The sequence below is a fragment of the Pomacea canaliculata genome, linkage group LG2 (assembly GCF_003073045.1).
Source record: "Pomacea canaliculata isolate SZHN2017 linkage group LG2, ASM307304v1, whole genome shotgun sequence".
NCBI lineage: Eukaryota > Metazoa > Mollusca > Gastropoda > Architaenioglossa > Ampullariidae > Pomacea > Pomacea canaliculata.
Genome location: NC_037591.1, coordinates 2,753,886 through 2,767,374, shown reverse-complemented (window position 1 = coordinate 2,767,374; position 13,489 = coordinate 2,753,886). Strand labels below are relative to the sequence as shown.

At 42.4% G+C, this 13,489-nt stretch overlaps 1 protein-coding gene across 1 annotated transcript in view; it reads right to left on the bottom strand.

The window, feature by feature from the left end:
- LOC112557696 (cationic amino acid transporter 3-like) overlaps window positions 1–13,489 on the bottom strand; it is a 32,718-nt gene that overhangs the window by 7,154 nt on the left and 12,075 nt on the right. Inside the window, 2 exon segments of the mRNA XM_025227695.1 lie at window positions 1,847–1,966; window positions 3,671–3,921. Coding sequence (XP_025083480.1) covers window positions 1,847–1,966; window positions 3,671–3,788 — 238 coding nt within the window. The 5' untranslated portion in view covers window positions 3,789–3,921.

The window sequence follows — 13,489 nt, the reverse complement described above, 5'->3', positions numbered from 1 at the left end:
TTCACGGGTGTAAGGTCAGCAAATATATGGCCCTAGTTCCGAGACCCAGGTAGTCAGGGTCAAAGGTCACCTACCGCTTGGTGCAAGCTTTGCTCTTATCAGAAGTAATACCTTTTCTCCAAGGTCTCCACAAAACAATATGTAATTAAAATGAAGAAAACTAGAAAAGACTTCGTCTCTCGTTATTTTTCATGTCAGGTTGTGCTTTTGTGCAAATCGTTGTAATAACGGTGGTAGCAAAACACATTGATATTAATTTCTAATTACTAAACAAAGAACTAAGAAAAAGGAGTCTTGTGGAATAAAAGATAATGTAACATGTTTATAGCCCCAAGACTGCGTTTAGAGATAAAAAATTAATGAACAAAAAATGTATATGAAGCTGATTAACGGAATTTCCTTTCCCCATTACTCTTTCTGATTTATTTAGTTTACCGACTTGATCATGTAAGAACTGGTTACACCAAGCTTAATACACGGGAAAGATTACATCTTAAACAGCTTTCTCAGTGAGAATCAATGCTGACATAGGAGAACAGAATAAACGAAGAAATAAAACATGAAAACAGCGAAAGAAAAGCTAACTCAATAGAAGGAAAAGCTTCAAAACCGAGACTTAAGACTTTCTGAAATTTAAAATGAAAGCTATAAGCCCCATGTTTTATTATTTTTTCAGTTGTAAAAGAAGAGATTGAAATGTCGGTCAGGAGGCGGCCTGATGGCGCGAGGACCTAGTCAGGGGCTGCAAGAGGTCAAGCTCTTTGATCTTCATCCAACAAAGACTCCTGCTAATGAAAACTTGTTTTCCATCGACCGAGGACAGAGGCGAGGAAACTATTTTTTGCTTCTTTGTCTTAATAAATTTCTTTCAAGGCAGTTTACCCCTCGTGTGTTGTCCAACGCACATTTCCAGGCTCTTAAATTCTCCAAACTTGCTGTCAAGGGTGTTTTGCTCTTTTTTTCTTCTTTTTCTTACAGCAAATGATCAAACCGCCGGAAGAAGAGGGATGAGAAGCTTTTGATCAGCAACGTCAGCACTATTTTTAGTTCCACTCCGGAGCATCTCTGCTTTCACTTCTGTTTTACAGTTGGCCTCTCACCATAAAAATTGATGTTGACAGCGTAGATCAGTAACAACATCTTCATCCCTTTAACAGACCCCAGGGGCAGTGAAGTTTAAAAAAAATAGATGCACATAAAAGTAGGGAAGCAGGAGAGAAGCAAGGTTAAAAAATATCATAAAATCGAAACGTACAAAAATAATATTTAGAAACTTGAACTACACAGCATGAAAGCCTGTCCTTTTAGTCACAATTATTTGACAGAAATGTTTTAAAGTATTTCATTGCATCTCGGTTAAAGAAAATCAAAACATGAAGCTCTTGTAGTAGGGATCAACTGTTTGAGAAGCCCAATGGCAGCCGAGTGAAAGAAAGAGAGGAAGGAAGGAAGAAATGTAGGTCGTTCTGAATAAGACCTTGAGAGATTATCCGATGTTTAAGGTGGCAGAGAAAGAACTGGATGACAAACATAAGAGTAGGCCGACAGACCACTTCCTTTTCCCTAGAGACTAGCGTGGTTGACCATCATGGATCGCACAACGCAGTTCAAGGTAATAAAGGAATGATTAAATAAATGAAAAGATGAATAAATGTATGAATGAAAGTAAAGATTCCAGACTTAAAGACATTGACATGTTCAGTTTCTAATAAAGAAGAAAAAGATTTCAAGAAGGTTTTAAGGATACTTGGATATCAACAGGACATGAAGCCGACGAAGCTGCGATGAAGATGGACATCATCATGACTACGGTCAAACAACGGTTAGGAGGTACCCGGCGACTGACCTGCGAGTAGAGCAGCGACACTGGCCAGTATGACTGACAGAACTGAAGACGGCCCGCCTCCTCCTTCGGTCACGTGAGCTGACAGGACGTAGATGCCGACCCCCGCGCTGCTGCCGACACCTGCAAGAAGATGGAATGTCCAGACAGTCTGTACTCTTCTGCTTTTATTTCTATGTTTATTTTGAAACAGCGCATGCACACAGTCAGATATTTTGTACAATGAATCATAGGATAGACAGAAAGTCAAAGTTACATAAATGTAAAAAGAAAGGTCAAGAGTCTCATGCCTGGTGGTCGTGAGAGTGGTTCACTGACTCCAGGACGCGGGAAGTGGAAAGCGGACCTCAACCTTCCACCTACCATCTTTACCTCCCCTAATAAATCATAAACATTCGAATCTTCGCAGGTGACTGGAGAACCTGTGTTAGGTGACAGTCGAGGTAAACCAGTGGAACTAGTGTTACAGCACTGAAAATAAAGTGAATGTATATCAGGGCCTTGAAAGCTCCTGAGTTTATTGGTTCCGTTGTGTCTTTGATTCTGGGGCTGAGGCAAAGTAGTGGATGACATGGCCTGGCAATATGTAGGCAAATATGGAGGATCGATGCAGCTTAGTTATCTTTAAAAGTCCTTGAGGACGAACGCTGACAGCTACAAAGAAATTGCAATTTTGTGTCCTATACCTTGTCCTTGCGGAAACGTCTTTCTCTTTATTCTCAGAATCGGAAGCGCAATGTTTTCTGATGAATAAAACAAAATTTTTCTGAAACAATATTTTTCTTTTCAGTTGAAAAGAACACACTACACATTGAATTTATCAAATTATACAGTAATGCTTTGAGTTAAGCAGAAAAGTCCTGATTGTGAGGTCACTCTAACCCTGTTTATAAGGCTTGGGAGTGTTTAGAAAGATGATGTTGGTACAGACCCCACACAGAGCTGTTATGAGCTCACGTGCCTCGTGCTCTGTGATGTACATCGTTAAAATCTGTTGACTGCCTGTTCGCCCAGTGCTGTACAACAGCAATAAACTTTGTCTTAAGCGATCACAGAGTGCAGCATCGATCCCCAGACCTCAAGACGGCTTAATTCTTTAAAAAAAAAACCTCCTCCCGACAAGCTGCATCTGCTTTCATATTCGGTTGCACGTTTTGCATATCAAGCCCCAAGTAGCGGCTATTTGCAGTCGGTCTGATTCAGTGAGCATCGAACGGAAAAATACTCGGGCTTCCTCGCCTAGATGGCGCTAACACCGTGAGAATGGCTCTCCACGTCTTCCCTGTTCCATTAAAGAACGTTTTGTGGACCACTTCCCGGAAACCCTATTCGCTGGGTTCAGCTCCCTGAATGGCAAGAGACTTGCAGATTATAATTCACAGGGCATTTAACTATCAGTAGTTCCCAGAATCTCTCACAGGGGGTACTGAAGATACGATGGATACAATGACAAAGGCTGCTGGGAAGAAAAGTTACAGTCGAAACCAGCGAATGTCAACAAGAAAATTAAATTAGCCACCACAAGATTTTATCTCTTCTTTGATTAGAGTTAGAGTGTCGTCAACTGGAATGGCACAGCCAGACATGCATTTCGGGAAACGAAAGTAATACGGGGAGATGGTTATCTCTTGCACTCTCACAAGCCCACAAAGAAAGGAAAAAAAAACCAAGATTAATGAATGAAGGAAGCGAGAAAAAGAACGATTGAAAAATGAAATTTAAAAAACTGACCAATGAAAGAAACCAAACAACAACAGATAAATAAAGGAAAGAATAAAACAAGAGAGAAAAATGAGAAATAAATTAAGACAAAAAAAGAGAACATACCTATGGCAACCAGGTCAAGGGCGTTGAGGGAGCGCCGGAAGTCCGTCTCCTTCAGACTCCTGGCGTCCCAGGGTTTCCGGCGCCCGAGGGCGTCCAGCAAGTCTCGACACCAGCGCATGGGGGCGCGTGCAGTCGCTGATGCAGCGAGGAAACTCAGGATAACTCAATCGATGACAGTCATCAGGCCTGGAGAGACACAACTGTCCGATCGTTCTCAGCGGAGATGCTGCTGCGACATCTTCATCCTTCACCTTCAGGTTAGCCAAACAAAACCAAGGGTCAGCACAGCTTACTCCGTCCATCCTTTGTTCCAACATAAAGCGATAATAAATATAAATGATAACTTTGCGCGATTGACTCCCCCTTTCTTTGAACTATTGTGATTGCCGCTGCGTGAATCTCAAATATTCTTTTGACACCGAGGCTCAAATGGAGAACATTTTTGTTTCCCTGGTCTGTACTCCAGGTTAGAAGCCAAACATATTCCAGAAAGACAAAAATCAAACGTCTTACCATTTGAATCTTCTCTTCATTACTTCACACTAGTTTCATAACATTTATTCACCTTCAGTCTTTATTGCTCTGTCATTCAATTATATTTTACGAATGTAACGGAATCATGGAGAACGTTTTCCGCCAAATCGGGTATCGCTGAAAAATCCTCAAAGTACCCCAGTCATATTCAGGATCAAGATCGTGCAACCTTTAAACCTTATAGACAACCATGTAGATGTGTAACATTATATTCGATAAACTATTTACTCAAAGCTTAGTTGTCAGCTTGACCTCATCTTAGAATAACAGACGACGACGACGATGATGGTTGTTTAACAGGTATTGTCTTCTTGGTGGCAGTGGTGGTATTTGTAAAACAGGTTGTGGTATCGGAGTAAGAGAAGATTGATATAATGATTGATGACTAATCCCAAATAAAGGGAGAGAAAAAAGTCACTTAAATAATAACACTTTTCTCCGCGATCGATTGGAAGGAATTAGAATCAGCAACATTTACACTTGACATCTCGTCTAAAGGACAGTAATTGAAAGACTTCAGCCAAGGGTGAGATCTGGTGCACACTGACACAGTTCCCTGTCTTCAAGGGTGAGCACGTGACAGCCCAGGTCAGGCCAGGCCTCGGAAGGCAGGCGTTCAATGGGTTGGCCTGACCCCAGGCCGAGAGGCCATTACCCAGACTCGACCTGCTTGATGCCAGCAGATGATTACAGAGTGAAGTTCATGCCGGTGAGCTGTGTGTCGCAAATGGTTTGAACTGTGAACACTGCCGGAGGGTGACCTAACGCTTTCCCCTCCTGTAGCGACGATAACGTCGCCACCATCGACACTTCATCGCCACCATCGACATTTCATCGGTTTTTAAATATGATGCTGATGTCTCCGCTGTTACCATTGCCTGGTCGGTCGTTAATGTCATCGCTGACACTACTATGATTACATCGACTTTTCTAAACCTCAATCTTTTTCTATTTCCTTTCGAGAAAATTCTTTGTTTTCATCTTCTCGATTCCAACATGTCTGACGGCTTTGCATGACAAAAGTCTTGATGCCTCGCTCCTCATGGTTCACCTTGTCGCAATTAGAAATAGCACAACAATAAATAAGTGACAAACTAATGAACTCTCTGACCTCCAGCAGGCTACAACCCATCGGAAATGGTTTCCAGCATCGTCTTGCCTCGGCCTCTGAAGACTGAAGGGCGGCGGAGCCCTCGTGCAAGTCCTCCACACGTACACGTGAGATGCGGACAACGCGCGTGCAAGCAGCAGAGTCGCAGACAACATTCTACTCGTTTTTCGGTGCCAGACTCATTCAAGTGTCTCGCTGTGTTATTGACTTGTCTACTGAGTGGCTCCAGCCCTCCACCTCCGTCCTCCCGAATCTGCCTGCAGGCACGGAAAGATCTTGAAAAGTCGTCTTTTATGTTTGCACGGAAAGTGTATCGATGTCTACAATCCATTCTAAAAAAAGTAATTATCTTGGACAGTCCTTTTCTAATAATTTAACAATCAGATTTAATTTCAGGTAAAATACCCTAGAGTTAAAAGATGGATGGAGAGAAGCTGAGGCAAGTTTCGGGCACACAGCATGAGGGTTACCTGTTCAATCAACTCACCACAGAGTGCTTGCTCGGTCATTGAGGTCAAACAGGTACGAAATCTTCTTAAAACCAAAAATTGTCTTCACTTCATTATTTTAATAACTTTTATGGATTATGTTGTTGTCGTTGGTTTTGCTTTTACACTTTGAAACGAGGAGTTAACCCATGTCCTCTCCCCACCCCTTTACCTGGCTCTCCCTTACCTGCTCGTATATGTCTTGCACTTTGCAGGCCACAGGCTTGGTCACAGTCGTTATTAAATGCCACAAGAGGAAACCAGAGCAGAATTCTCATTTTGTTACGTGTTTCCCACCATTTTCGACATTTCTGATTCCTAAGATTTCTTTATAAAAATGATTGTCCCTAATGAACCAAACCCAAAAAGGAAGTAATATTTGCTAATTCCTCCACAGCATGTCGCTGTTTCTAATGGGCTCAGAACAAATGCAATTTTCATCTTTCATGGAGGCACACAGCATCTCCGGTGACATCAAACGCTGCCACATCAATTTTACATGGAGGCTGCAGGAGATGGCTACAACCATCGGCAAGGACTTAATTAAGACCGCTGATGGTTATGGCAATGTTTCCACGAGGAAAGTGTGCGACAAATAGAGAGATCACGTGGTTTGTAAGCTTTATAAACATTTCTCCACGTGCCTGAGACCACGTCCTGTAGACATTTTGTAAACACGTCTTCACGTGCCATACAAGGTATGGCAAGGCAGGTACTATTTCTCGATGAAGATTTGTTGCCGATGAAAGTAATAGAACACTAATGTAAGTAAACATCGGTAGGGGTGGTTGGTTTTCCTTGTTTCGATCCTACAGGGATTTACTAGTCAACTGAAGACACAGTAATAAATATCCATCTGGTTGCTATGGTAGCAAGCTATTTTAGAAAATATGAAAAATAACTGTAGAAATGTGCTAGCGGATGCTTGATACCCGGTTAATGCAACATAATAGCTACTCTGAAACAGATGATTCCTGCGGCCGCCATCTACATTTCTATTTTTAGAGGTTTTATCTATTGACCTCAGGTGAGGCCGACACTAGGTCCCGTCTATTCCTGGCAAAGGTGTACTAAGATATAACACCATTTTGTTACAAGATGCTGTTACAAGATGCTACAAGACACCTAGAGACACAGTAAATATTTCTTATCCACTTAAAAACTTCCTTTGTCTTGTCTGTTCATTTTTCAGACTATACCCACTGACCCATTGTTTGTGTTGATATATATTCACATTACACTTCGGGTGTTTTACTTAGCCGTTGTGTGTAGCTAAATGTTCACATTGTGTTTGTTCACCTGACTGGACTTGCATACCCAAGATTATAAATACTTTACACACAAACAGCTTTATTCCAAATATACCTTCCTGCTAATAAAAAGAAATTATTTGACAGTGAGTGGAAAGAACGAGATTACAAAGTTTCGGAAAGAAGACCCTGAAAGAAAAAAAAAACATGTTTGGAAGCTGCAGAAATGAGATGCCTTCAGGCCATGTCACATAAAACATCAACAAAAGTCATTTAGCAATAGGTATTTGGGCGCCGGGTATTAGGCACGGCCATTTTCGCACGACTTATGTGGCTGGGTATTGCTCCTGGGGAACTTAATACTGAATTTGTTACGAGTGTGGCGAGATAATGGCTTTGTTTTTCTCATAGATTGTACACTTTGCCTTTCAAAAGGATTTATTTTGCGTAATACAGGGTTTTCTTGTTTAGGAATATGTCCTTTCCCTACACATTTCTTAATTCGAAAAAGAGATGTTGGTATAAAAAATCTCAGAGTCTAAAACTATATAAATAAGGAAATAAAAATCGGGAAATCTGTATTGACGATGAAACAAGTTTTATGATACCATTAGAGGGAGGTGTTGTGGTTGTTGTTGTGGTTGTTGTTGTTGTTGTTGTTGTTTGTTGTACAGTGCTTCCACCCACAGGTAATTTCGCTCTGGGGAATAGGGATCTTGAGGGAAAATGGCGCGTGGAGGGCGGGTTGGGGGAGAAGATGGATGGGTTTGGAGAAGTGTGGGAGGGTGATCACTGGATTCACTGCTCCGTGACGACACCGGTGTTGTTTACTGTTGCTGGTGGTGTTTACTGTTACTAGTGCCCTCTTTTTCTGTTCTTGTCACTTGCGCTTGGTGTCTCCCACTAACCTTAACTGAGAAATAAAGGGTTAATGGAGACAGCACAGGGGCGAGATTTGGGGCTGTAAAAATACACTTTTGCAGCATAAAAATACATTACATCCTTATGTAATCAAGGAACGGACGGAGGTCTATCAGTTCTCACAGAAACTGACAGCAAAAGATGCAACACGTGGTAAATATTCAAAAAAGAAACACGTGACCAGAGACTTCGTTAATCTACGCAACATATAAAAGAATCAAAGAAAGAAGGTAAGAAAAAAGTTCGAAGGAAAAACTGTTAACAAGAAATCAGGGCATCGGGATATCAGCAACATGAGCATCAGACCAGTCTCAACTGATTACAAGGCGGAATAAGCTGCACTCTCCAAGAAGACACAGCGAGCTGATGGACGTCAGCCATTTCCTTCCAGACCTGCCCTCAGCTGTCCTCGCTTCTTGCCTCCAAAAGTACATCTCATGAGAGTGAGAGACGACAAAAGCCATTCCCATAATGATGAGGAGAAGATAAAAGATGCCGGACGCTGATGACCGATAAAAGAGATACGCCACATTTACTTCTTGACACTAGATCCTCCCTTTTATTCCATTCCACTCGCCATTTTATTCCCTCCAACTCTCCACTTTATTCGTTCGCTCAAGTGCCGCGCAGCAAACTCCAGCTAATGGCATAGAAACATAATACACTGGCTTGTCTTAATTCTTTTGTTTTTGTTTAGTCTGGCGAACGAGTTCTATTGACTTGGTGTTACTGCATTTCTGGCTAACAAGAACAAGGATATCCAGTGAAACGGTAAAAAGTTTCGGAAAAAAGAAGGAAAAAAACTGGTTACAGCAGTATGGAAAAACCGTGTAGTCCTGATTTAAAGCAGGCGGATATTTTATGAATTGGCTTTGGGAAGAAAGGCAAAGCTGATAAATGCCACTCACAAACTGGTCCCTGGAGTCGCCCTGGAATTTATTCCCAGGCCACGTGGGTGTTGTGTGGGATCCGGAGTCGGAGGTGAAGGGAGACGAGAATGCAATTTTGGATTATGAATTCTCGTTCGTTATTTCCTCTTACCTTTGTTACATCTCGTAAATCAATATTACACTATGCGAAATAAGAAAACAGAAACAAAATGAAGGAAGAAAAGAAAGAGAAAGGATATTTGTGGCTTTAGGAGGAAAAGATTAGAGCTGTGGAAAGATACCCGCATGGCTGCGCTTTTTAACCGATCAGAGACCTACATTGAGTTCCACTTGCTCATGGCAATAACCGACTTACCGGCCCACCAACAATTTCCGCCAAAGTACATAAATCGACAATAAGATGTAGTCTTTGGTATACCCATATCTCGTATACAGATGAATAATAGGGTGGAGTCTACAGTATACCCGTATCTTGCTCATGCATCTGTATACCCGGGTCTCGCACAAAGCATTCGTTGACAGAAGACAGAAGAGTTTGCTGGTCCCACCAGCACAGAAAGAACAGAAAGGGAAATGAGATGAAGAGGGTATGAGCAGCGTTTGACAGCCATTATTTTGACAGAATGAAGCGGGGAGGAGAGGGGGAGTGTGGTAGCCGACATTCCATGGAGGATTTTGCACCTGTGTCCTGTCAGTGTGACAGATGCATGGCAGGTAAGAATGGTGACTGACTCACAAACTTTTCCATTACTGACTAGATGTTTGGTCTAAGAGACAATGTAGCAGACCAGATCGCACCTGCCTGCGGAGAAGAGGAGAATGGCAGGAAGGCTCTTTACATTCTTTGCCTCTGTGTTATCCTTCAAAGCTGTTGTAAATCTGAAGACCATTTCCGAACTAGGATCGTGACGGCAGGTGCTCTTGACGATTCTTGGAAGGTTCATGTTTGTGAACTCTTTTGTGAATAAAAACATTCATTCATGACGACCCTCGCAGGCGGGTTTGAAACAGGCCAAGCTAGGGTTCAGGGAAAATTCAAAACCACACAACGACGATAACCATGCGACACCGCCATTCACAGCGGCCATGTGAAGAGTTTCAACTGCCACATGGGGATGCACACCAGCCAGCCATCGGGCTTCGGGGATTTGCACATACTCGATGGAGCAACATGGCGAGCTTCACGTGTCGACTCGGAGATGTGATTACAAATAAACGATTCTTCTCAAACCCGACACTTTGTGAGAAATGTCATTATCTATCACTAAAACACAACTTGCCCTCTCACTGACCCTGCTCCTCAAGCACACAGAACTGGATGGTCGATTCATGGTTCCCCGATCTTAGGTTTGGGATGTAATAAGAGTCGATCGAGATGGGAGCTCTTTCACCCACTACAACGATTGTTCAACGCATTGGCTAAATAAAAGAAAGACCTCTTGAATATAAGGAGAAAATTAAAGCACGAAAAAAATCGAGATCACACGAGATCGTGATTCGACCATCGTCATTATAAGCAGAATCGTCCAAACCATCTTCCACAATCTCAGGTTTCCTTATTCACCAGGTTGGCAAACACACACACACACACACACACACACACACACGCACGCACGCACGCACGCACACATACACACACACACACTGGACAGCAGTTGAGCATCTGTCGGCACAAACGATTTCAAGCGCCTGGTCCTTCTGAATACAGGGTTAGCATAACGTGTCTTCAAATTCAATAAAACAAATTCTCCTGTCAAGACATGCTCAGCTCTTGATTAAATACAAGAAGGATAATTAACAGAAAATAAACAAAAGAAAAAAATGAGAGGAAGAGTGAATAACTGAGAGAGCAAATGAGTGAGGAAAAGTGAGTGTGTATGCGTGAGAGTGTGTTGGAGAGAGAAAGAGAAGTTAGAACACAACAACATAATACAATGTTTTCCGAAATCTCTTGCTAAGGACAATTGTAATGTACCGCACATGGCTCAATGCATTGCAAATGCTGTTTTACATTTGTTATTGCAAGACTTGTAGCTGACTTCCAACATTTTTATTTTTCACCCACAAGAGGACACGGAGGCTCAACCCTCGCCCACATGGATCCACCCTCCCGCTGCCAGTGGGACTCCAACACATTCTCTAGCAAACTGCATTCATTGCAACAACCTACTACATGACGAACACTAAGTACATTTCTGCTGCTTTTATTGGAGAAAAAATGTTGCGAGCATTTACTCAGTCAAGCGTGACTTTCATATGTTTAGGCAAGCATCATAATACTGCGAGTGCGGCAACCATGGCAAGTTTTATTGCCTTGCTTATTACCTAACAACAAAAGCAGCACAGACTTGTCAATGGGGGAGTTGGAGTTCCAGCTTCATGCATGGGCAGCTGGCAATAAGGCCACGATTAGTGGGCTATGTGGACCTGCGGTCATTCCGTCCTGCATCCCCATCCCCATCCCACCCCGCCACCCTTCTCTAACCTTCTCTAATGTCAGGCACAGCTGGCATTGTGGGAAGGCAAATATACAAGTTTACTGACATTATTATCTGTGCCAGGCCGTGTAGAGGTTTGATAACTAGTATTATCCACCTTTGCTCCAGCAGGCTGCCAATTAAATTACAGTGTTTCTCGAAGAATCGAAGTGAGGGAATCGACAAAGAAGAAAATGGTCGCGACTGTTCTCAAGAGACGAGCAGATAGTCTCGTCTTGCCTGTTCAATACCCACGGTGTCCCAAACTAAAGACAAAAATGTTCCAAGGTGTGTCCAGAGACCAACAGAAGATGCTACAGGATCTGATGGTTCCAAAACACAGACTTCAGAGAAGCCAATCATTTTATCTCTAAGTATTCTCGTCTCGTAATGAATCGTTTTACGAAAAACAATTTTATAAATTAAATATTTATTAAATATCTTCTTTATTATACTCACTCAGTCACACTCTCACGCTCTCACTCAACCGGCAGCTTCCGCATCCGCAGTTTAGTCCCAAGTAAATCAAGTTCAGCTTTGTCCAAGTTCGTCGAGGACAAAGAATTCCATTATTTTTAATCTTCTGTATGTTCAATAGGTTTGATCACGTGTGCTTATTCCCTCTCTCACCTGAATAAACATCGGCGTCTAACGTCCGCAATCAAATCTCAAGCCAAGCAAACTCCGCTCGTGTTGTTTCACGAATTTGAGAATCTCCTTCCATCCCTTGCCCTCAACAGAATCATCTGGACGGCGAGGTTAGAATTATTACAGAATGTCACGCCATCTTGCCCATCCACCTCTCTCCTCGTACTGTTCTCTCTCGTCTTGCTGTCGTGATTCTCATCCGAGCTTAGAAAGGCTTTGGTCTGGCGTCGGCGCTTCAGGGATTTCCTTTGGAGAAAGCGCTTCCGGGGAGCTAAGCGGCGTCCTTTGAAATCCTTAGAAAGCGGAAAAGGTGCGAAAAACACTCGCGCTGGGCGTGCACGGAGTTCAGAAATCTCAAAGGTCACAAAATCAATACACTGCAGTCTTTAAATGATGATGATGATGATGATGATGATGACGGAGGTAGGAAGGTGGAAAAAATGGTCCTAATGAGGATATTTCCCCTAATGCAAAGATGAAGGATAATTTAGCAGAGATATTTTTTGAAGAAAAGGATCACTGTTTTTTGCTGTTGTTGGTTTTTTGTTTTTTTTATTTTCTGTTTGTTTCTTTCTTTGTGTTTTGTTTTTTGCTTTTGTTTTTTTGTTGTTTTTTTTTTTTTTTGAGGCGCCTGCGGACTGCGGGCAATGCTCTAGTGCGTGCACACCGAGACTTTCATGCCAGAGAGAACGCTGACCCACAATCGCTCAGTCAATTCCTCTCTTCTGTTACAAAAACTAACAAAATTAATTAATTATTAATAAATACATACAAATTAGTTCAATTATTGGTAGTGGGCGAGTTTGGCTACTCGAAAAGCTCGGATAGCAGGCTCCCTTAGTGATCATCTGGTGCAGATGAAGCCAGGTAGGGGCGGTAATTCTAATATTCTCTCCCTTGTACAGAGCGGCGGGACCGGCTATTTTACGCAGCTGTTGATCTAGTCGCCCGACATTACGCGCTTTTGATGGCCGTAATAAATATTTCAGACATCGTCTAAATCGTCTCATTTATGCACCATCGATCGAGTCCTTTCACGAGGAGCTGATAACCGTTTCCTGTTGTTTACAAAGGTGGGAAATGAGAAGTCGTGATGGCCATCGTACACAGCCCTGGTCCCTATCGCAGGACATGTTAGTGTTCTGCAACAGTGTTTGTGTTCGGCTGCTGGCCTGTCGTATAATTTCGGGTTTTCTGTTTTTTAAAGAAATTTGCTTTGTTGTGTCCAGCAGTGTCGGTCATAAAGACTACACACCGACAGGTCGTGTAAATACCTGACAGCCACAGACCAGGGGAGACAGTCGCCAGTCACGCCAGGTGCTAAAACATTGTTTACAATGAATGTTTACGTGTGTGTAGCTACTAAGCCGTCAATGTTGTTTTAAATACTTCAGATGTGCACAGTAATTCTCGGAAACATTATTTTTCTGTATTGTCAACTACAAAACTACTTGTATGCCTTAATAAAGACTTTTTGTCTCGTGGGGCCAGGCTGCGTTT